Here is a 23,709-nt window from a genome sequence, read left to right as displayed (position 1 = left end):
GTAGGATTGGTCCTCCTGCATGTCAGGCAGGGGACAGGACTAAATTACGGTGAATGGTTAAAATTAAGGGAGAAGGTAGGTGAAATCGTGTGATCTGGTGTAATAAAAACAATTGGCTTTTTAGAAAATGGTCTGTAATCTACTGATAAAATAAAATTTTTATTAATGAATAGTGTTTAGCAGTATGTTAGACAACCATTCTGTCCCAACTCCGAAATGATGGTGACTCCTGTCCCATCACCCCACCCCACCTCCAGAAGGTAGATTTCTCACTAAGTCTCGTGGGCCAGTGAGGTGTAGGAGATACAGGAACTGTGCAGAGCTGCCCCAGACTTGGGGAGGGGTCACTGGGTGAGGGCTGGTGCAGAGGTTGCTGGGAGGGGGCTTCTGGCATCCTGTCTACACCAGAAGACAGGTACACTCGCTCACTGCAGGTGATGCTCCCCAGCCTAGCAATTGCAGACATGTGGCCTAAGCTGGCCAAGGCCAGGGAGAGGACACTGGTTCAGGAGGGCAGCTGGATAGCAAGAGCCACATAGAAATTATTCCTGAGGAATAATCACTGTAGGACCAGTGATTGCAGGTGTTATGCCCAGAGACCGCCAAAAGACCACCATGGAGACCGAATCCCATATATAAAAGCAAAGAGCCTTTATTTCAAGCTCGAGCTTGGTCTCTATGTGTCAGACACAGCAGTGAGAGCAGAGCCTGAGCCCAGGCAGGGTAGGGTTTTTATCATAGCAGAGGTTGGGGTGAGGGGATTTTCAGGGTTCAGGACCCTAATTGGCTGAAATTGGGGTATCTTGGTAAAAAGAGAAAATAGGCTCAGGGACATCTGTCAATCTTATCTAATCTTATTTAAGGAGAGAGGAGAGAGGGCTGGAATATTTGGGATGTCAGGTACTTCCCCTTAGATGCTGGCCCATTACTGGGGGGATCCCTGTGTGGTATCAGCTTATGGCTTTTCCTGGATCTGGGTGTTGCCTGCCCGTAAGCTTGTCATGGCAGCTGTGTGGTCAAGCTGTTTTGGGCGCCCACCACCACTACCCCCACCCCCCGCCAGCAGGTCCAGCCTGAGTAAGGGCTGTTGCTGAAAGAGCATGTCCACAGGAGCACTGGTATCTCCAAACTTCCACAAGCCTACAGTGGTCTTGGGGTGCCCTAGCTGGTCACCTCTTCTGGACAGGGACCTTCAGAGCAACCTTTGGACCACCAGCTCTCTGCCGGGGGAAAAAAAAAAGGGAAATTGATGTTAAAAGCATCTGGTCTGCTACAAGAGGTACAGCTAAATATTCCCATTTATAATTCTTTAAATTTAGATTCTCACTTCCCCAGCAGCAGAATTAATGACCCCATCCACACAAGACGATTGCATTAATATGTCACATATGGTGTAGACTTCTCATTGCCATATGAAAAAGAAAAATGGACAACCCCTCACAGCAGCAAGCACTGAAAAGTTCTGGCAGATTACAAAGCAGACATCAAGCCTGTTACTGAGGACTTTCCCCACTTTCTTTTCAGATGTCAACAAAACTTACCAGTTAACAACAGCAACAACAACAACCCACCCCAGCCTCCAGAGCAATGCCAGTCAGCAGGATGGTTCCAGCAAGACAGACCCCTCCTGATGGGGGCTCACCTGAGTCACTCCAGGCATGGGCCCTTCAGTCCCAGGCTTGACTGGTGGTGTTGGGGGTGCAGAGTTTGGCTTGACCTGGGAGGAACCAGACACAGCTGATGGAGGGCATCTCCCAGTGGACCAAGTACTGCTCTCAGCTTTATCCTCCCAAGGCTGTCCTGCTCATCTCCAGCCTAGCTCTGAGGCTTCTGTCTTCACACAGCTCTGTAGGAAAGCCCTCTGTGGCCATACCACTCAGGAGATAAAAACTGAACTTGGCAGCACTCTTCTTCCTAGCTAGCTGTCCTGACCCATCTCATAGTCTCAACAGTACCCTACAACGTTACCAGAAGCTCAAGATAAAGAATTAACCACTACAACACATTTCTTTGCATGTCCACATTCCTAGAGAGGATGGTAACCTGGCATTGGTAGGTGTCAGGATATCTTGAAGGCTCTGCTGAGCTGTCCTCCTGGGTGAGGCACATTTTGGCCTTCCTCCTCATCCAGTTTCTCTAATCCTTGCTCAGAAATCCCTGTGCACTGCCCCCATTTTGCCTTTAGGACTTCTCCTAGGGTTCTCTTTTCCTTCCTTCCTTCCTTCCTTCCTTCCTTCCTTCCTTCCTTCCTTCCTTCCTTCCTCTTCCTCCTTCTCCTCCTCCTCTTTCTTGTCTTTCTTTCATTGTTTTTGTTTTGTTTTGTTTATTGAGGCAAGGTTTTTCTATATAGCCCTGGCTGTCCTAGACTCACTCTGTAGACCAGGTTGGCCTTGAACTCAGAGATCTGCCTATCTCTGCCTCCCAAGTGCTAGGATTAAAGGTGTGCACCACCACCACCTGGCTAGAGTTTTTCAGCTCTTATGTAAGTGTAAAATTAGTCCTTGGCCAGGCGCAGAGAGGCACATTTTCAATCCCAGCACTGAAGAGGCTGAGGCAAGTGGATCTCTGATTGAGGCCAACCTGGTCTACATATAGAGTTTCAGGCCAGCCAAGGTTACACAGTGAGACCCTGACTCAAAAACAAAAGAAAACAAAAAACAAACAAACAAACAAATAAAACTCCCTCTCCTCAAAAACTGTGAAAAGAAAAACAGAAAATCACACCTATTTATACTTAAGAGGCTGAAGCAGGAGGACTGCCATAAGTTTAAAGACCAGCCTGGACTACATAGTGAGTTCCATACCAACCTGGGCTACAGAGTGAGACCCAATTTAAAAATCAAAACAAACAAACAAAAACCAGGGGCCTGTGACAAGGCTCACTGGGTAAAGGCACTTGCTGTGCAAGCCTGGCCATTTGAGTTCAATCTCTACAACATGTGTTAAAGTGGAAGGAATGAACCAGTTCCACAAAGTTGTCCTCTGATCCTGATTGCATGCTGTGGCATGCATGCACACACCACAGCCTACCACACACACATCATAATAACAATAATGATATAATAATGATAATAATAATAATAAGCCGCAAGGTTCACTGAGACTGATCATCCAGTAAAGGAGCCTGCAGCACACGCCTGCTGACCTAAGCTTGATCCCCAGAACCAAGCAAAGGTCAACTTCACAAAGCAGTCCTCTGACCTCCACATGCGCACCATGCCATACATGCCCCCACACACATACACACAATAATAAATACATAAAAAGGAAGAAAACACACAACCACTATAGCAGGACATAGTGACAATTGTTAAAGGCCAAGTGTCCAAGTTTCTGGAGCTGTGGAATTCTAAGAGGCTCCAGACGATCTCCCAGGCACTCATTCATTTCTTTCTCTAGGCATTAGTTCACACAGATAGCTCCCAACAAAGATCTCATTGACATTCAGACCCCCATCCCATCTTGGTTACTTTCCACGTTCTTCTTGCTAAAAGTGTATCACCCACATCCACTTACAATAAGAAGATAAGAAGTGGACAAACTGAGGGACCCTCAGAAAACTGTGAACTAGCACTTTCAACATAGGAAATGTAGACTGAAAGCCACTTGAGAGCCACAAGTGCCCAGAAGGGCAGATAAGGTTCTCAACAAGGCCTCGGGCAGAGCAAGGAACAGATACTCTTTAGGTCTCACAGGTCAGGTGGGCAGCTGGCCTGTGCAGTTAAGGCCTATGTCAGAGCTCAGGGGCCAGTTGGTGGCAGTCCTGTGGCCACCCTGCATTTGCTCCCTGGGACAGGCAAACCCATGCACCCACACACAGGTTTTCCACCAGCCCAGCCATGACCCCAGAGTAGCCACCTAGGGCTGGGGCTAGGGCACTGTCCCATGGGTTCCAAGTTGGAACATGCCCAGGAGTCCTGAATTCTCTGCCTGGAAGTGACTACATCATTGTTTCTCTCTTTTTTTTCCCTAGGAGTGTGGCACCCAAGCCCACCACAGGGCTCTCCAACCCCCTATTCTACACGGGGGACAGCAGCCTGCCAGATAAGAGCAGGTCTCCAGGCCCTCCAGAGGTGGTTTCTACCAACCAGCCCCTAAACCCACAGTGACACCAAAGAGGCTGCTCCTTTTAGGGCTAAGAAAAGAGATTCCTGTTCATCTGGAGGTGAGGAGCCCTGCTGGGAATGACTTCAACAATGCAGGGGGTGGGGAAAGAACTGGAATGAATCTCTACTTTCAAAGCTTTAGTCAGTTGCATTTTGAGACCTTCCAGATCCTTATAGCTTCCTCCCAAGGGAAAGTGTGGGATGGCTTGTCCCTGGAACAAAGGGCCACAGGCTTGCAGGAGGAGATGGTCTCCTCAGAGTTAAGGCTGTCCCCTTACCTGCTTGGGTTTCAGCTTTGGGAGGGGCATGGTGGGTGGAACAGGTTTAAGCTGCTGGGAAAAAGATAGAATTAGGATCCACAAACTTGGACCAGTTCAGGGCTGGGGGATAGAGCATTACCTCCTCCCTCCTAGGCTACCTGAAATCTACCCTTAGGTTTAATTTAATATCCTGACTAGGCAGGGCTAATTTCTCTAGGGCCCCAGGCCCACAGAGTCAGCCACTAGATCCCACCTCCCAGGAGGTTTCCATCTCCTCAGAACACGAATGGCTGTTTCCCGAGGCTTACCAGATCTGGCACCTGCTGGGCATAAACTGGAACTGGGAGTGGTGGACAGGACACAGCAGCTGGAGGCTTCAAGGGACAGAGATGTGAGCCTGGGCCCAAAAAGCAGTGCGAAGCCCTCAACCCATGCCCACCAGGTCCCCTGTTTTAGGACCCAAGGCTCTTACACTTCCTAAATGGTACACTCCCCAACCCCTGCCACTCTGTGCACCCTTTCCTGCTCATCCTAGCTGGATGCGTGGCCATCCCATTTCCCAGCTATGTTGTCACCTATCACACTTAAGGAGGAGCAAGGGCATTCTCCTCTCACAGCTCAGGTCTGAGAGCCCTCAAACCCACAAGTCCAAACTCCTTAGGTCTTGACTTAGTCCCTCTCCCTCCCTTGGGGTGATTGAAATTCTTCTCAAGGATTCAGGCTATTGCAGGGCTCATGAGTTAATTTGCACAAAAAGGCTTCACTATCCCTAATAGATCCCTTCACTATCCCTAATGGGCCACACCCTGAGGCAGAGGGATGGAGAGCCTGAGCTCCCTGTGGTGATATTTTGTGCACGTGTGGGGCACAGATTCATGAAAAAGCTGCTTGCCTGTGGCTTTGCAGCCACCAGCTCAGGCCAGAGTCACACTCAGCCAGAGTCACGACCCCGCTCCTTTTCTTCCCCAAGCCCTCTGAGGGAGTCTGGGGTTTTTCTCTGTTGTAGCCTCTCTGCAGCAGACTCCATAGGCTTCTGGGCTCCCCAAACTGTAGGAGTTAGCCACTTTTGCACATATTGCATTCCCCACCCGCACCCCCGCACACACTGTGCAGACAGCTGGCTCTTTGGCTTCTTCCCTCTCCTGGTTGTGGGCTGTCCCTGGACTCCCTCCTCAGGCTGCTGCCAAACTAGGTAGCAGCCTTGGAAAGCAGCTCAGGCTTCTCCGGGTCTACACACGTCAGCCAGCCTCATATCTTCACTGTCATCTGAATCGCCATCATCGGCAGATGTGGTGAGACAACTGGGAATTCTTAAGGGAGGAATTAGTTAAAAGAGAGAGTTTTTTCCACGTTAAAAAATGGGAAACACTATTACAATGGAGGGAGTTGGGACTCTGTTTGATAATACGCTGGACAATTTGAAAATGGAACAATTAAATGAGGATAATTAATTTAGATGGGATTTATGTAATGTCAATTATAAATATTATTGTTTGATCATTTTTGTTTTATCATTAAGAAAGTTGGTTAATATGAGTGCCCAAATAAGAGTTTTAGAAAAGCTTACTAAAACAGATATTAGAGATATTCAGACTTAGACAGAGGAATTTAAAGAAGAACCAATCTCAACATTGCATTATAAGGTTAGAGAGGAAAAGCCTGAGGTTTTCAAACAACCAACTTTAATTTATCCAGTAACCTTATAGGAACTGCCAAATGACAGATATCCCCAAGGCTGTGTAACAGCTGAATGGATTCCTATGCAAATGTTAGATTCTAGGAGATTCAAGAAAGTGATAGTCTTATATGGCATGCATTCACCTTTTGTGAAGCAGATGTTAAACTTGTGGTCAACTTGTAATAGAATTATCCCTCAAGACTGGAGAGACTTCGTCACAGCAGTCTTGGAGCCTGGTCCTCAGTTACAGTGGAGGACCTGGTGGAAAGATGAGGCTAAGACCATTGAACAACAAAGTAGGGACAGAGGTACGGTAATCTCCCAAGACCAACTTCTTGGAGAGGGAGATTATGCTGTTGTAGAAAGGCAATGTATATATAATGATCACACCCTGGCTTTATGCCACATAGCAGCCTTGAATGCTTGGGGCAGAATTGGAGAAGTAGGAAAGAAAATTGAGTCATTTACAAAAGTTATACAGGGTCCAAAAGGCACCTTCACTGATTTCTTACAAAGATTGACTTCAGCAGTAAATATAATGATAACAAATTCAGAAGCTAGACAAATAATAGTTGAATTTCTGGCTTTTGAAAATGCTAACGCACAATGCAAAAGAGTAATTAGGCTGTTAAAGGCAAGATTAACAGCCTTGGAGGAATGAATTGGAGATACAGTCAATATTGAATCTCATAACTACGGTGATGCTTGGATAGGAGAGGTGATTTCCAGAGGTTTGAAGAAAAATCAAAATGTCAAGTGTTTCAATTGTGGTAAACAAGGTTACCTAAAAGAAGATTATAAACAGGGTGTTCCTAGAAACAATGTTTTTGCTAAAAATAATCCCAACAGAACATCCCTCCCTTCTGGGTTATGTAGAAGGTGTGGCAAAGGCAGGCATTGGACTAATGAATGTGGATCAACAAGGGACAGACAAGGTAACCCTTTGCCTTAGGGAAACACCTTGGGGGGGCCTCTTCCAGGCCCTGGATCAAATTTAGTTCAGTTGTTTCCTGTCATTGTGGAGGAAACTCCTTCCTAGAGCAATTAAAACCCTTTTTTAGATTTACAGCATATGACATTTAAAATGTTTAAGTTTTCTGCAATGAACCATGACCACACCTAACAGAGACCTTTGAAGTCTCCAAAAAGATGATGGGGCCCCACAATGCTGATTCCACCAAGACAACAACACCACTAAGTTGACAAACACCACCCAAAGATCAGCATTGAACTGCAACTGCTCAGGACAGTTTTCAGGTGTCTAGCTGATATGATCCAGCCTCCAGGACTTGAGACAAGCCCTGCATTTTCCCATTTTGCATAGACTGAACAACAAATGATACAGCTACCTCTCCCAGGACTTGACAATTAACCCAATTATTTTTCTTTTTAGGGTCCCCTAAAGATGCCTTTGCCCCCAGACAGCAGGAAGTAAATTTAAGAATATGATGCCCACATTCCCAAGAGGTGTGGTACGTGGCTTTTGGTCACTCAGTGGGTTATGGATGTTTGTCATTGTTTAGGGTTGTTGGTTACAAGTTGTTGGTAATGGTCAGGAAAAAAGTTGAACAAAGAAGATTATATTCAGTGTTCTTGTTTGAAAAAAAAATAAGGGAATAGAGATATGATAGGGAAAAGAGTAATTATTGAATCCACTCTGAAAAAAAAGATATAGAAATGATAAAAGGGTAGATTATTGAATCTATTCTGAAAAGAAAAAAGGGGAATATGGATATGATAAGATAAAAAGGTAGATTATTGAATCTACTTTTAAAAAGCAATTACTAGTTATAAATGTTTTACATTGGATTGGATTTTTGTATATTGTACACAGATTGTGTATACTGATAGAAGTTTGAGATTAATTTTGTTAGAACATACTGTACATACATTTCTACTCTCATTCAAGGCATTGTACCTATACATCTCATTTAACAATGTAATGCAAATTGCTAGTCCTTGAAAGTTATTATTACAAACTATTTAGGATAATAAAGAAATGAAGGTTAGTAGTTAGTCATCTATTACAATCAAACTTGTTTTCAAGTAATAAATAAAATCAATAAATAAAAATGTTTTCAAAGTCAAACAGATATATTTTAGATAGCCAGATCAACACTTCAGAGATCTACAGAATATGACATTTAAGATGTTTTAATAACATAGGTTCTTTTTATTTTTATGACAAGGAGACATGTCTGCTCATGTCAGTACCAATCTTTTTCGGAGAAGATGATGGGCATCGAAGAAACTCCATATGGAGTTTACTTTCTTTGTGGCAAATTAGCCACTGAGCAAGAAAATGCCCTTGCCTCAACTGTTGAAAGTATGCTGTCCAAAATGGACAAGCAGGACACAAATAAAGGACTGCTGAACTTTGCCAAGACAAGGTAAGACAACCCTTCAGAAAACCCTGCTTCACAAATAAGTCTGTCAGATATGCTAAGCCTGTAAGTTGAAGATGGATGCCCCAATGTTGCAGAGGAACCTTGAGTGACTGTCCAGGCAGCCAGCTGTTTCTATCATTTCTCACATTTTTTTTGAAGTTGCTTGCACTTCCTGTTTACTTAGATAATATTATTTCCTTCTTGGGTCTCTGATGGAGTTGAAGACTAGATAGTTATATTTATAGTCTTCCATGTTAACAAATTCAGATAAGAAATTCAATAAAGAAGTGTAAAGTGTGTAAGTTTGAGAGACATGAAAAGATAGTTTTCAGTTGGTAATACAAGTTAGGATAGAAAAATGAATTAGGTACAACACTTTGGACTCACCAAACTAGGATAAATAATGGAGTATTTTCTCTGAATTTGTCAAATTTTAGTGGATTAGACATTATTGATGTAATTATTGCCTGTATATTAGTGTACTTATATAGTTTTTCTTATATTAGTTATAACCTTGTTTATTTTAGACAAAAAAGGGGGAATATAATATTTTGTGTATGCTCTAACAAATAAATCTTACCTGAAGTTCAGAGGGCAGAGCCAGCCACTAGTTACCATAGAGGCCAGACAGTGGTGGCCCACACCTTTAATTCTAGCACTGGGGAGGAGGAAGCAGGAAGAACAGGAGTTCAAGGCTACCCTGGGCTACATGAAATTGAATCTGTCTAAAAGAGAAACAGAGTGAAGTGGTGGTGGTAGCTCACACCTTTTTAATCCCAGCATTAGGGAGGTGGAGACAGTAATATAAGGTGGGTGGAAACAGGACCTCAACCATTCAATCTGAGGATTCATAGATGTGGGAGCTTGCCCCATTTCAGCTGAAGAGTTGGAAAGGTGAGAGGTAGCTGTGGCTTGATTCTTTGTCTTTCTGATCTTTCAGCATTTACCCCAATATCTGGCTCCGGGTTTTTATTATTAAGACCAATTAGAATTCGTGCTATAGTTCCCCTCATTTCAGCCCCATGAACCTGTCAAAGGACAGCACTTACTGCAGGGGGTGGCCTCTTTGGTGTCACTGTGGGTCTCAGGGGCTGGTTGGTCGAAACCACCTCTGGAGGGCCTGGAGGCCTGCTCTTATCTGGCAGACTGCTGTCCCCTGTGTAGAACAGGGGGTTGCAGAGCCCTGTGGTGGGCTTGGGTGCCACACTCCTGAGGAGAAAAAGAGACAAACAACGGTGTAGTCACTTCCAGGCAGAGAATCAAGGACTCCTGGGCATGCCCCCTACCTCCAACCCCAACTCAGGCTGGCATCTCTGCCCTGGTACACCCTACACAGGATGCAAGCTGTAGTCACAGGCACATGTGTGAGCCCAGGATGCCAAGGAGCAAGTCTCTTGACAGGGAGATGCTTGGTGGCCCTTGGAAAAGCTGTCCTTTGGCAGTCAGCTTGGGGGTCAAGGTCTTGGTGCAGGGCACAGTGGGAACCTGGTGGGGCATATGTAGCCTGGCTAGGAGTGGGCAGGTTATCTCAATTCTGGACTTATCATACCCCATTTGTTGCCCACACTGTCCCTTTACAGCCACTAAGAAGAAGAAACAGAGATCCTAGGAATCTCCTGAGCTTCCCACCCAGGCCTGTCCAATACCTGGAGAATCCCAAGACCCCTTGAATGCCTCTGCCTAGGCCTGCTGATGGAGGCAATGGTTTTTCTTTCTTTCTTTCTTTTTTTTTTTTTTTTTTTTTTTTTTTGGAGCTGAGGACCGAACCCAGGACCTTGCGCTTGCTAGGCAAGTGCTCTACCACTGAGCTAAATCCCCAACCCAGTTTTTCTTTCTTAAGTAGCAGCAAAGCCATTTCCCAAGTGCTGAGTACAGGAAGTATGTGTCTTATATGTAGACATGTCACAACTGCCATGTCCTCACCTCCTCTGGACGTGGCTCTGGGCCTTTCGGTAGATGATGACACCTGCCAGGATGACCATCACAGCCAGCAGGATCACCAGGAATACCACCACACCGACTGGAAAGCTTCCAGATGCTGTGGGACATATGGTCACATGATCATCCAGGACTGGGACCAGTTGAATCAAGAGCTGGGGAGGGCCCTTGAGAGATACTGGCCCAAGGACCAGTCCCCCTTGACCATGTCCTAGGTCCCACACCCCACATATGGTCAAGTGCCTGAGGACTCCAGCAGAGGGCCCAGTACATTACACTAGCTCTTCCAACTCTCTGGCAATGGTTTAGAAGATGTTGTAGTGGTGATTCCCTGCCCCACAGTACCACCACTGAGGCCTAGTCAGTCCCCTGAGGCTGTGGAGTTGTGGACAGTCATAGGCTCAGTGACCACTGGGGAGGAAGACACTGTGGGGGTTGTGCGGAGTGGCCCTTGATGCCTGAGCCAAGGTTATCTAGCCTTGTTTTGAGCAGGACATATGCTGTAGAATATTATTTCAAGGTGTATTACTTTTGTTTATGTTGCATTTGTTTAACTCTGTGAAGCTGTGTTACTTTGTCTAAAACACCTGATGGTCTAATAAAGAACTGAATGGCCAATAGCAAGGCAGGAATGGCCAATAGGTGGGGCTGGCAGAAAGAGAGAATATATAGAAGGAGAAATCTGGAAGGAGAAAAGAAGGAGCCAGAGAAGGAGGATGACTCCAGGGGTCAGCTACTGAGCTACACAGCAAGCTACAGAGTAAGAAACAAAGAAGGTTATACAGGAATAGAAAAGGAAAAAGGCCAGAGGCAAAAGGTAGATGGGATAAGTTAAGAAAAGCTGGCTAGAAACAAGCCAAGCTAAGGCCAGACATTTATAATTATGAATAAGCCTCTGTGTGTGATAGGTGGTGAGCCCCTAAAAGATAAAAACAAAACAAACAAACAAACAAAAAACCAACAACAGCACTCCACAAATACCAGCTGTTGTGGTGCTCAGGAACTTACCTGCTTGTTTACCTGGTATATCTGCCAGCCTCTGTGCACAGTGGGGTGGGGCCCAACCCGCATCGCAGTGGCACTCCCTCTTGTGGTTGCATACCTAGAGGGAAAGCTGGGCCTCAAGGACAGGTACCCCACAGGGCAGCAGGGCAGGTTGCAGCACATATAGGGTTCCCCTCCATCCACCCACATATGTCAGTCTTAGGCATATAAGGAGTCTCCTAGTGACCACACTGTCCATTGGTCACAAGCTCAGTGGAGGGCACCTGTCCTATCTCAGCCCCAGAGAGGCCTTGTTGATGCCTCTATCAGAAGGATATAGGCTAGTCTGAGCCCACATTGTTATGGCTACAGCTATCTCTGCCACAATTCCATCAGACAAGTAAGTGGTGGCAGTCACCTAGCTTGAGGGCACCAGACAGTGGGTATACCATGCCCTAAGGTCCAAGGCCACACATACCCCATGGTTGTTGCACTTAGCAGAGCAGTTCTCAGGTCCATATACACGGAGGTCCTGGCAGTGTCCATTCATGCAAACCTGGAAGGTGGAAGGGGGTCTTGGGTAGCTGACCTAGACCCAATCTCCACCCCATTATCCTCAAACCCAAAGGTAAGTCCAGGACAGCTAGTGTGTTCATACTCCAGGATGACCATATCCTCACACTTGTGTGTGTGTGTGTGTGTGTGTGTGTGTGTGTGTGTGTGTGTGTGTGTGTGTCGGGGGGCTCAGTCATGAGGGTGGTACTGAACTGGCTGAACCTGGGGACACTTTGGGTATGGTGGTCTCTAGACAGGTGTCTCCACTTGCCTGGCTCTCTTCTCAGATTTGACTAGGGCATAATAGAGGCTCCATGCACATGCCTCCACCAGCCAACATTGTCTGTATAGGACATTATCAGAGACTCATATGGGCACATTTGATCTTCAATAGCCCTGGATAGCTTTCAAGTGCCTATCAGCTCACCTTCCCCTCCTCGCACTTGATGCCCTGGAGTACTAACTCATAGGTGCCAGTGTTGCTGTCTGTGGAGAGGGCTTGGCAAACTCCATATCCGGAGGGGAAAGTGCAGGAGGAACGTTCAAGGGGCTTCTGGCCTCCCTCACAGTACAGCACCCCACATCGGTTCATCCTGTAGAGAGAGGGCAGGCTGTGGTTACAGGTATCCTGGTTGTGCGCTCAGGGGCCTGGGTGCTGCAGGAGATGGTCCCAGGACCTCTCCTTCTTCAAAGATGATAGGTTCAGGTTGATAACCTGAAGGAGGGCAGACTCCAGGAGAGTCACCTGCCTCGTAGAGCAGGCCTCCTCTGTGGGGAATTCTCTGTGGACCAGCCTTGCCATTGAAGACATACCACATCCAGTTCCCAACAGTTTGGCCTTGATATTTACCTGTCAGGGTACAGACTGCCACTGCAGCCCCGAGGGATGCTAAAGGTAAAACAGGAGTCTGATGCAGCCCGGGCACCTGTAGGGCCAGAAGTTAGCTTGGTTTAGGTCATAGACACTCCACAAGCTGGCCCCCATCTTATGCTCATGCCTGCCTCACCTGGCCCCCACAGATCCTGGCACTGCTGTGTCAGTGTGGGGCATTTCCCATCAAAGCAGTAGCCCCCTGGGCAGGGTGTGCCATTCTGTTGGAAAGCATCTTCAGGGCATGCTGGCCTCTGGCCATCACAGAACTCCTCTAGGTCACATCTGTCCTTCATAGGACGACACAGCTCACCAGCTGGCTTCACCTGGTCCGAGAGAAGCTTACTGTGGGACAGGCTCACATGATGCTTTCACAGGTATCCCATTGCCCTTTGTTTGACTGGGGCAGATCCTGGGTGGAGTTCAACTTACCTTGCACTTATGACAGCAGGCACCGGAGGCACACTCTGCCCCCTTGACCAGCTGGCAAGTGGTAGCATTGCAGCAGGGGTTCTTACAGTCCTAGAAGGACAACAGTTTGAGCAGCTACATCCTAGCCAGACCTGGCTCCAGGGTAGATTAGCATTTGGTGATCACTGGGCAAGGGGCTGCATCCAATTTATCTCCAACTCCTTTATAGGTTATTAGGGGCTCAAAAGGAAATGAGGTAACTGGTGATCCCAAGGTCCACATGTGGTGTGGGCACATAACATCAGGCCTGAGGCTAACCTAAGCAAAAGGACCTGAGGTTGAGGTCCCTACACTAATGCTGAAGCTGACCAGCAAGGGGCAGGGATAGGATAAGACAAACCTGAGGTGCACCACAGTCGCACTGTTCTCCATGCTCTAAAAATCCGTTTCCACACACGGGGCCACTCACGAACCGGTTGACATCTGGGGCATTGGTCAGGCAGCCTGTCTGGGGCTTCATCACGAATGACTCTAGGTCAACCTGGCTACACCTGCTGAATTTCTTGGGGAACTCGGAGCTAAGGGCAAGGGATGTCACCATTAGGAAGTTCCACATGCCAGTCTCTCCCTTCCCACCCAACATGTCCCTCGAGACCTTACCCAAAGTTTGCAGTCATGATGCAGCCACCAGCCTCCCGTGGTATAGGACAATAGCAGCCATGGATGTTTTCATCATGGGTCATGCCCAAGTTGTGGCCCATCTCATGGGCCATGGTGGATGCTACACCAATGGGGTTCCTGAGGTGGTCCTATGAGGATATGTTCATTAGTGCTCTCTTGCTACCATCTACCCACATGCCCTCTGCCACCCTAGGTGCCAATAGGCATGATACTGCTTCCTGCTAATACCCCAACAAAAAACCAGGTTCCAAATCCATCCCCGGAGTAGGTGACTGCTTGATGGTGTCGTAGGGACCCGGACTGACACTTCTACCCACAACTTAGGCTCTATGTTTGACTGTTCAGCCACCAGACAGCTTGGAAAACTTGGGTAAGAGAGAATTCCTTTTACCTGGTTCACAGCTCCTGAGTGCCGGGAACACATGGCAGACACCTTAGCCAGTCCAACGGTGGTCCCGGTGAAATCAACCCCCCTAGAAGCAGACATGGCATGTAATACTTTGGACATGGTTCCTGGCCCCTCCTCATCCCTACACAGCTCTGCTCAAGTGTCCTGCCCTCAAGGCCAGGCTGTACAGAGCTTGGCTCTAGAGTCTTGGCTTTGTCTCATTGTGGTGGATGGGTGTGTGCCCCCACTCACGTGATAAGTTGCACATTGTCATGTGGGTGCTGCCCTAGCAAATTCTGTTCCCTCCAGTTCAAGAAGTTCTCCAATGTATCATCGGCACTGGGGCTGATGGAGAACTTGTCCCATCTCCAGATCTCCAGGCCCACCAAGACCACACGGAAATTGAGTTCCTGATAAAGCTGCAGAGGATGAGAAGTCCCCCCACAGGGTCAGGCCAGGGGTGGGGATGGATAGGAGCATTACATCCATTTCATCACTGGGAGGTACCGAGTCTAGGTGCTGGCCAGGTACTGAGCTCAGTACAGAGCCCTGAACTAGTTCCCCTCTTGACTGGCTATCTTGCCCTTTCCACCCTAAACAGCTGCACTTCTCTTCAAGTGTTAGTGTCCTTGGGGCGACCCACCTTGTCCACATGGTTTACTACCTCCAGCACTCGCTGGCGCACGGCCTCTCTGCTCCCCAACTTCTGGAACTGGAAACAGAGGATCTTTAGGCTGGGGCCTGGCAACCTCATCCCAGCTCATCCAGCCCCTCAGCCCTTGCATCCCATACCTCTCGGCTGTCTGTGATCACATACAGCTCCACATAGCGGGTTTCTCTGGGGATTAGCCAGTTCTAGGGAAAGAATCTAATCAGCATTTTTGGTCCTGTCCCCAACTTAGCCCAGAGCCCAACTCTACATTGGGAGGCAAAGTCTAGACATCTCCAGTGCAGTGGGCTTTCTCTCCAGCTGCAGGGCTGAGCCAGGCTTGACCACTAGGCATGGGGCCTGCTTCAGAGCTACAGACAGCCATGCCTAGGCCCAAGCATGGGGTCTGTGGCTGGCTGGCCAGCAGGGGATACTGCTGCTCACCCGGGGCTGAGACCTGTAGATTTCTAAGGCCCGAGGTCCTAGGTCATCCAGGCTGTTGTTGACCCCACAGGTTCCAGCTTTCTCATGCAGGTGCTTTGCCTCATACATTGCATGTTGCCCCTCTTCATCACCATCCAGAGGCTCAATCAAGTGGACAGTGGTCCCAACTTGGAAAAAGCCCCTGAGGGAAGAGCCAGGTGAACAGAGGGTATAGTCAGCTTGTTCCTACCTGCATATCCGAGAGGACAGGTGGTCCATGCCTACTGCCTCAGAACAACCCTTGTGAGAGATGCTTGTGGACACAGGAGGGAAGAAGGCACATGGGTTTGGCATGGCTGGCAATTCCTAATGGAGTCTAAGAGCCCCAACCCTTCCAAACACAGAACAGGAAAGACATTCTTTTTTCAAAATTTCATGCCAAGGCCCTTTTTTCACTGCCTCAGTTTACCCTTCTGTAGAATGGAACTTCCTGCCTGGGTCTGCAATACATACCTGAGGCCAGCACAGGTGCTAAGGCTGGCAGCTGAGCCCTGGTACCCTTCCACATGGCCCTGGTAGAGGCAGTGGTCCTAAAGAAGAAGTGGGAGAAGGTCATGGGTCTTGCTGCCATGGTCTCACTGGCCCAGGGAATGCTGCCCTGGCACCATACCTGTCCGTGCAGCTGCTCCTTCACCTCAGAACCATTGGCAGCTGAGAAGGTTTCTATGTAGCGTGAGCCCAGCAGGTCTCTGGAAGAGATGCAATGAAGTTCCCTAGTTCCACCTCACCCCAAGCGGCCCTCATAGGGAGTCTGGGCCAAGATTCTGGCACACGGCAGCCTTTACTTCCCACTGGATTCGGGGACTGACCCAAGGGCCAGAATCTGCTTACCTGTTCTTCTGAAGGTGCAAGGTGAAAATGTGCCCTCTGGTCCCAAGAGCATAACTCAGATTCTCTGGGTACAGGCCCTGGATGGGGAGTCAGGGTGAATGGCCTTCAGATTAAGACCAAGGTTTTTCATAGCAGAGAGCCCCCAGAAGGGCCTCCCTAGGAGACCTTGGGGATTCATTAGTTTCAGGCAGGGAAGTAGGTGGCTGGGGCCAGGTTGAGTTGTTTGGGAAGGACAGGGAAAGCAGGTCTCCCAGATGAAGGAGAAAAACATAGAGCTCCTTGGCCCCTTTTTGTTCACAAGGAGGGGGAGGAGGAGAGGAGGAGGAGGAGGAGGAGGAGGAGGAGGAGGAGGAGGAGGGCATTACTTCCCAGAGAAAGTAGGGTAGGAAGTGGTAGGTATCCTTAGCCAGATTGCCACTGAATCCAGGGCAACATGGGGGTGGGAAAGGTAAAGATGTCCCTAGTGCCACTACTGCACAGCTGGTTATGGTGTCTAGCCTGAGGTTCAGGGCAGGTGTGTGTTATACACTCTACGACCCTTCACTCATCCACCAAGCCCTAGGGATAGCAAACACCGGGAAAAAGGAAAGCCCAGGCAGAGATATTTCCTGGAGATCCAAACAAGGATAGAGCCAGGAATCTTCCTGGAGGTCTTTAGGCTATTCTCAGTTCCCAGCCCCAGGAAATCTCAGGTCAAGAGGTTCTCAAGGCATTTACATAGCTTTAGGGTGAGCAGCTGCTAGCTAATCTGACAAACCACTGCCAACTGAAACTGGGGAGTGGCCTGGGGCAGCACAAGCTGCTGTACCTTTCCTGGGTGAGAGGCCTCTCCAGGCTGAGCCAATGCCTCCAAGGAGCAAGGTAGCGGGTCCTAGTGCCTACCTGGAGGCCCTAGACTCTGGTTCCGGGTGGTGGCAGGAGGAACGAAGTAGTGAGCACAGGAGGAAGGGACCATAGTCATGTCCAGACGCACAGACAGATTTAGGTCCTGGAGGTGTGCAGGGCAGCCCCTAGAGACTGCTGCTCCTTTTACAGAAACAGGTTTTGTGGCCAAGCTAAGGGACTTACCTCATGGGAGGGCAGGTCTCTACGGGAGCGTGATGTTGCCAGGCGCCGAGGCCATACCACCTCATACTGTTTCATATCGGGCAAAGGAGGTTCAGGGGCTATGACTATAGGAGAAAGGGGGTCAGAAGACACAGCAGGGGCTATCCTACCTCAAGAAGTTCTGGTCAGTGTTATCCCTCTTATCTGGGGAATCACTACATAGCTAGGTACCAGCAATGGGATCTGGCCCTGTGATCCAGATAAGAACTTTGTGCCTAAAATATCACCAGATCCATCACACTAGAGTCAGTCTGTCTGAACCTAGCACACCCTTGCACCATTCCCCAGTGCCTATCTAGACTTACCCAGAGAGAACACATATAGAGGCCCTTTGGTCGGCCTGCCAGACGCTAGAGTTGACCTGATCGCATCTTTAGTTACATGATCATATCTGATTGATGACGAAAGCACCCCCTCCTTCAGGTTTTTCTCTTCCCAACAGAAAACATCAGTGTCCATCAACAGATGAGGGACCCTTTGTAGGCAGGTCCAGTTTTAGAGACCACCTATCCCAAAGAAGTGTCCTCTTTTGCATAGACAAAGGGTGCAGCTTCTTAACCCCAAACTTTCAGGACTGAGAGGTAAGAGGAGAGACCACTCCAGCCAGAGGCCTCTCAGGACAGAGGTAAGCCAAGCCTTCTAGCAGGAGACAGGACCCCATGTTGCTTGGGACTTCTGAGCTTCTGTGCCTGCCTGACTAGAGGATTCAGCACCCTCCATGGTCACACAGGTGAACCTTGCTGCCTGGGACTTCTCCAGCAGCCAGGAAGCTGCCCTGTGGGTGCCACACCTAGTGGTGTCACTGTTCCTGGAACCAGCTCAAAAGGAAAGTCCTAGGAATCAACTTCTCTTACACTCCACTTTTGAAAAATCGAAACTCTGTATCTACCTATTTTCTTCATACCCAAGGACCAACTCTAGGGAGGCAAGGTGACCTGACCATGGTAGTATGGCAGACCACCAAACCCTGAATGGGTTCCTTGAAATCAAGTAATCATCACTCACCTGGTGTCCATAGGACGCTGAGAAGCCAGAGGCCGAGCATGACGGGATCTTGGGCACGCTAACCCTAGAGGTTCCACAAAATACTCTGGCTTGAGCACTGGGGTAGTTATTCTTTCTGAGAGCCCTTCCCAGTGATCAGGACTGGCCAATCGCTAGGTCATGGGGGCGGGGTGGGGTGGGGCTGGGCGGGGCAAGAGGTGTACACCTCTGTACCAGCACCCTGCTGGCAGTAACCACCTCCAGAGCAGTCTGGAGTTACAGAGGCTCTTCTCCAGTGGCTTCTGGGTAGCTTTGCATCTTCTACTGTTCTCCCATAATTTGGACCTAATTAATGAGAGCTAGAGATGGTAAATGGACCAACTTGGGCCACTCTACAATTCTACAAGTTCCCAGTTCTGGTGCAGAAACCAAGGCCTAGCCTTCCAGCCCTACCAGAGCTGTAGGGTGCTAATTGGGTGGTCTAGTTGGAGGAAGATGACTTTTGACGGGGAAGTGACTTATGAGCCTGAAATTTCAGAAGGTGGGGACCCTATGACTTCCTGGGCAACTGAAAGGCTGAGCATGATGGGATGGCAAGGATGCCCCTTAGGTAGGGGCAAGGATGGGCAGTGGGGGCCCAGGACTACCCTGTGGGAACTGACATTTCCCAAAGTCCCTGCCCAGCTCTACCAGGCTTTTAAGGCCTCACTGGGAGAGAAATGGAGGTAGGAACCAGACAGGTGGGTGTCTAGGCCCAGGTGACCAAGTGACAGCAAGCAAGAAGTCTACCTGGCTGATCCTTTGGGGTCCTATCCTAACCCCATTGTAGGGGGGTCCTGATATACCAGTCTTCTTGTACAGGCCTGAATTCTGTCCTTCATGTCCCAAGGGTAGGGCTGTCTCAGAACCAGAGCTCTCAACACCCCTACCATGGCCTGGTTCCCAGCTTCTCCAAGTGGGTCTATTACTGTGGGAACCCAGGACTGTTGGGGATGTGGTCAAGCCTGTTTATCATTTGTGGCAATGTCTTCTACTGTGATCCAGCCTTGTGGACACAGATGTGGTTAGACCTCACAGGGGTAAGTAACCTAAGGGGTAAGGGGAAACACCCAGACTATCAACAGGGCCTGACATCTCTGAAGGGCAGCCTAGCAGGGCTAGGCTGGAGCCTTGGACCATATCCCAAGGACTGTACCTAAGAATTTAAGCTAGGGCACAAATGATACTGTCACCCCACTGCCCTTGTGAACGAGTTATGATTAGAAATATAGAAATGGCTTAGGAACCTCCCAGCAACCTGCTACCTGAGGCGTCAGCCCACAGTGCTTAAGGTTAGAGTAGACACCAGCTGCAGGAAGTGGCGGGCAGAGCTCTTGGGTAACACTGACTTCCACATACACAGGACCTTTCTACATTGCAAGTTAGGTGACAGTGAAGATTCAAGGCAATAGTCTCCTTAATCAAATCAGAGGCAAAATCAAAAGCTGTTTGTTGCCAGTATGCACCATTGTCTTGTAAGTCCAACCATCCATAATAAAGGCAAAGAAACAGGGTATAATGAAAAGCCAGGACCAGGTGGGGCCAGTTTTATCCCGCACTGGCAGAAATGCATTGGAAATGATGTGTAGTCACTCCACCACACCAAACAGACTCAACTTATTGCCATCTTCACCCAGCAGAAGCTCTGGAGGGTTTGGAGTTGGGCCCCATGCAAACCTAGGAGTTGCAGATCAACCCGACATGGGTTTTTGGGCTCCTGGAGACAGGCCACTAAGCTCTGCTCAGTCTGGCATTCATTCTGACACTAAGTTGGCCAATTGGCCAATGGACATTTACTCAGGCAAGCCCACACATGCTGCAGACCAGAAGAAACTGTGTGGCTGAAAAAACCAAGCACTCCAGGGGGGCTCTGCTTAGCTAACCAGTCCTGACTGGGCCATCCACCAGTCTTACCATCTGCACAGGACCAAGAGATCTGCCTCTGGTTCTCACTCCTCCAAACACTTCCTCACTCAAGCTCACCTGAGGCAGATGTTTAAAACTGGATTCTGAAAAGGACACACGTATTTATAGGAAGGGCAGCTTAGCTAGAACAGGCCACCCTAGAGCAGGGAACTATCATATCAAGGACATATTGTCCATTCCAGGACTAAAACAGCCATTGAGACAAGGCAGCTTCAACACAACTTGTTAGCTACTTTGCTGAGTAATTTCCAAAAGGCAAGGCCTGCATCTAATGGATAAAGAGCATCCAGACCCTGGTTGAGGCAGGAGTAGCTTCCAGCTTGAAGCTTAGCCTGTCTCCAAACATATGCCTCAGAGACCTCATACACCTTAAGGTTTTTTGTTGAAGAGCTTCAGTCAGGAATACCTTGTCAGGAATAATGCTGCCCCCTTGTGTCCACAAAGGCAGATCCAAAACATGTAGAGAACAGTTCCAACCCCATGCTACACCTTCCCTACATGGCATTTTCTAATTATATTGCTCCTTTCACAAACGTATTTTTACTGCCTGAGGCTAAAAGCACCTCCCCTCCCCCCCACATACACACAGACTGGATTTTAAAAGCAAACAGTTAAGTCTGGGGACACCTTACTCTTGTACAAGCAGCTTCCATTTTTATTTTTTATTTATTTTTTTCCGTTTTTTTGAGAGAGGGTTTCTCTATGTAGCCTTGGCTGTCCTGGAACTCACTCTGTAGCCCAGGCTGGCCTTGAACTCACAGAGATCTGCCTGCCTCTGCCTCCCAAGTGCTGGGATTAAAGGCGTGCGCCGTCACTGCCTGGTTCCATTTTTATTCTTTTGTGTGTGCGTGTGTGTGCGTGTGGAAGTGAGAGACTGACATCAGTTTACTTCCTCTATTACTCTCCACCCTATTTTTTAGTTTTTATTTATTTATGGGTCTCTTGAGCTCATGATTCAGCTAGACTGGCTGGCCAGTAAGCCCTAGGAATCCTCCCACCTCCATCTCCCAGCACTGGGAATACAGTGTTCCATTACACTCAACTTTTTATGTAGGTGGTGTGCTGGGTGAAATTTACATCAATTTCATACAAACTAGAGTCATTGTAGAAGTGGGAACCTCGGGCTGGAGAGATGGCTCAGTGGTTAAGACCACTGACTGCTCTTCCAGAGAACTTGGGTTCAATTCCCAGCACCCACATGGCTGCTCTCAACTGTCTGTAATTCCAGTTCCAGGGGACCCAACACCCACGTCAAAACACCAATGCACATAAAACAAAAATAAATAAGAAGAGGAGGAAACCTCAACTGAGAAAATGCCCCACAAGGTACATTTCCTTGATTGATGTTTGACATAGGAGGGGCCAGCTCACTGTGGGCAGTGCTGCCTCTGAGCTGGTCCTGGTTCTGGTCCTGATGAAAAGGCAGGCTGAGCAAGCCATGGGAGAAAGCCTCCATGGCCTCTGTATAGTTCCTGTCTCTAGGTTCCTGCCCTGATTGTCCTGGATGATGGACTAGACTACACGCTGTAAAACCAAACAAACCCCACCCTCTCTGAGTTGCTTTTGCTTACGGTGTTTCATCATAGCAATAAGAGCCCTAATGAAGACAGACGGCAAGGATCTGAACTCAGGTCCTAACACTTGCACAGAAAGCACTTTACTGACGGAGTCATCGCGCCAGCCCTCTGGAGTGCTTCTAAAAGGAAATCTAGCACCTTGAAGAAGAAACTCCTTGAGCCAAGATGGAAACTCAAACCACATTTAAACAGTAATAACACACAACACCCACGTTCCAGGAAGATATTTAAAAAGTGAGCTCATTGTGCAGGGATGGCCACCCTGGGGGTTGGTGCTGGGGGCCCCCTTGGGACGGGCACTTGGGGGGCAGCCTTCTGACTCCTCTCTGCAGATAGACGTTCCAGGCGTTCGGCATAGAAGCCATTGAAATCCAGCCTTTAGGGGAGAGAAAGGAGAGTTAAGGAAACTCTAGAATAGAGCAGAGTCCAGCTTAAGCTGAGAAGATACACAAGTTCTGCCAGGCAGAGGGAGGGGCATGCTCTATCTGCCAGTACATGGGTACACTAGCAAGTCTCAACCCTGGTGGGCTCTACTGAACATCATGGGTTAGGGTTCCCATCACCCAGCATCTCCTGGCAAATGGAGTCTGAGGATACCCCAGGCTTGGGAAGCCTGACAATGACTTTCAGTGCTAGTGACCCTAGAAACTAGGGCATTGTAGGGTGGCACAGGGTGCTAGATGGTCCCAATGTCCAAACTATCACTTTTCAAAGGGCAATTCAGGGATGGTACCCAATTCCTGGATGAAGTCAGAGACCCTTCCTATTCCAATGATAAGCAAACACCCCCTCACCAGAGTATTCACAGCTGGCCCCTCTTCCTTCTTCGGCCTTTGCCTGGATTAGGGTGCTTGCTGCTGGGGGCTCTGGGGAGCAAGGGCTACAGTAAAAGCAGATGGCAGGGCTAGGCTTCAAAGTCAGGTGTTACTTACCTGGAAATGACGCTGGCCATGCCATGTTCACAGTCACTGGTGCTGTAGACACTTAGTCGGGCCAGCAAATCAAGAAGATGGGCAGAAAAGTTTTTGTCAAAGTTATTGATGGTGGCCTCCAAACCAGGGGCCAGCTGAGGAGTATCCACATGCTCAGACAGGTGCTGGAAACAAGCCGCAGGAAGCTCAGTAGCGGTTACCAGGTAGGTACTCAGCCTCTCTGCAAGCTACGAGGATGCTCTTCCCCTTTTTGTTTCTTTGCTTTTTTAGTTTTGAGACAGACTGTTGCTACTATAGCTCAGCCTGGCTTGTAATTCCCCTACCACAGCCTCCTGAGTGCAGGGATTACAGGCATGTGCCATCACTTGTCTCTTTTTTAGAGACAATCTCATGTGGTCTAGGCTGGCCTTGAACTCACCTTGAATGCCTGATCCTCCTGCCTCTACCTTCCAAATGTTGGGATTGCAGGTATATACAATCATACTCAGCCTCCCTAGTTTTTTAATGAAAAGTTGTGATGTTTCTGTTATAAAAGATGGGAAGTTGGGGCATCAGAACACAGCAAATGGAGAAATAATTAGGGTAGCAGGCCTAGCACACTGGGGCTTCTCCAGACTCACAGTATCAAGAGCCAACAGCAAGGTACTATGTGCTCTCTGTAGGTCTGATTTCAGAACTAGTGTGCTGACTCCTGGTCACTAAGACGCAAGGAGGATAGACCTTATTTCCTGTTGTCCAAGGCTTCTGACCCTCACATGCTCCTAGACCATCTCCCATTTGCTAACACGTGACCATGAATCCTAAAGGCTGCATAGGTCAGTTGTACCAGCTGACTGTTCTAATCAGAATACGCACTAAACACTGATTGCAGCCAAGCAAAGCTCTGCACTCTAGGGCAGCCAGGCCTACTCCACACAATACC

General features: G+C 48.5%; 2 protein-coding genes and 1 long non-coding RNA gene across 11 annotated transcripts in view; 1 reads left to right on the top strand and 2 right to left on the bottom strand.

Annotated features, from left to right (window-relative positions):
- Window positions 1–627: 627 nt before the first annotated feature.
- Window positions 628–21,911, bottom strand: Adam8 (ADAM metallopeptidase domain 8). 7 transcript variants are annotated; one of them, XM_052713011.1, is made up of 24 exons: window positions 18,335–21,911; window positions 17,291–17,394; window positions 16,223–16,299; window positions 16,002–16,080; window positions 15,845–15,921; window positions 15,353–15,533; window positions 15,052–15,114; window positions 14,903–14,971; window positions 14,512–14,678; window positions 14,263–14,344; window positions 13,851–13,999; window positions 13,591–13,768; window positions 13,212–13,301; window positions 12,916–13,105; window positions 12,759–12,834; window positions 12,336–12,501; window positions 11,832–11,909; window positions 11,378–11,471; window positions 10,355–10,469; window positions 9,481–9,640; window positions 4,675–4,740; window positions 4,385–4,438; window positions 1,643–1,717; window positions 628–1,220 (listed from the first exon to the last, which is right to left on the bottom strand). In XM_052713011.1, the coding sequence occupies exons 1-24, from the start codon at window positions 18,372–18,374 to the stop codon at window positions 1,170–1,172; spliced, it is 2,481 nt and encodes an 826-aa protein (XP_052568971.1). In that variant the 5' UTR covers window positions 18,375–21,911; the 3' UTR covers window positions 628–1,169. The 7 variants fall into 7 exon arrangements, 4 of the variants coding, with proteins under 4 accessions (XP_052568971.1, XP_052568972.1, XP_052568973.1 ...); XM_052713012.1 differs by having other exon boundaries at window positions 4,385–4,435; XR_008213009.1 differs by lacking the exons at window positions 628–1,220; window positions 1,643–1,717 and adding an exon at window positions 6,188–6,302 and having other exon boundaries at window positions 4,390–4,435.
- On the top strand, window positions 5,549–10,170 carry LOC128094588 (uncharacterized). The gene is made up of 3 exons (XR_008213015.1): window positions 5,549–5,658; window positions 7,438–8,434; window positions 10,012–10,170. It is a non-coding gene; the product is annotated as an uncharacterized LOC128094588 (long non-coding RNA).
- A 112-nt stretch (window positions 21,912–22,023) lies between the features above and the next one.
- Tubgcp2 (tubulin gamma complex associated protein 2) overlaps window positions 22,024–23,709 on the bottom strand; it is a 24,787-nt gene continuing 23,101 nt past the window's right edge. For all 3 annotated transcript variants that reach the window (XM_052713008.1, XM_052713009.1, XM_052713010.1), the window contains 2 exons: window positions 22,788–22,951; window positions 22,024–22,231 (listed from right to left, as the gene is read on the bottom strand). In XM_052713008.1, coding sequence (XP_052568968.1) covers window positions 22,096–22,231; window positions 22,788–22,951 — 300 coding nt within the window. In that variant the 3' untranslated portion in view covers window positions 22,024–22,095. The remainder of the gene's footprint in view (window positions 22,232–22,787; window positions 22,952–23,709) is intronic.

Source organism: Peromyscus californicus, unplaced genomic scaffold (genome assembly GCF_007827085.1).
Source record: "Peromyscus californicus insignis strain IS unplaced genomic scaffold, ASM782708v3 Scaffold_4__1_contigs__length_199733344, whole genome shotgun sequence".
Taxonomy (NCBI): domain Eukaryota; kingdom Metazoa; phylum Chordata; class Mammalia; order Rodentia; family Cricetidae; genus Peromyscus; species Peromyscus californicus.
This window is presented reverse-complemented; position numbering and strand designations above follow the sequence as displayed.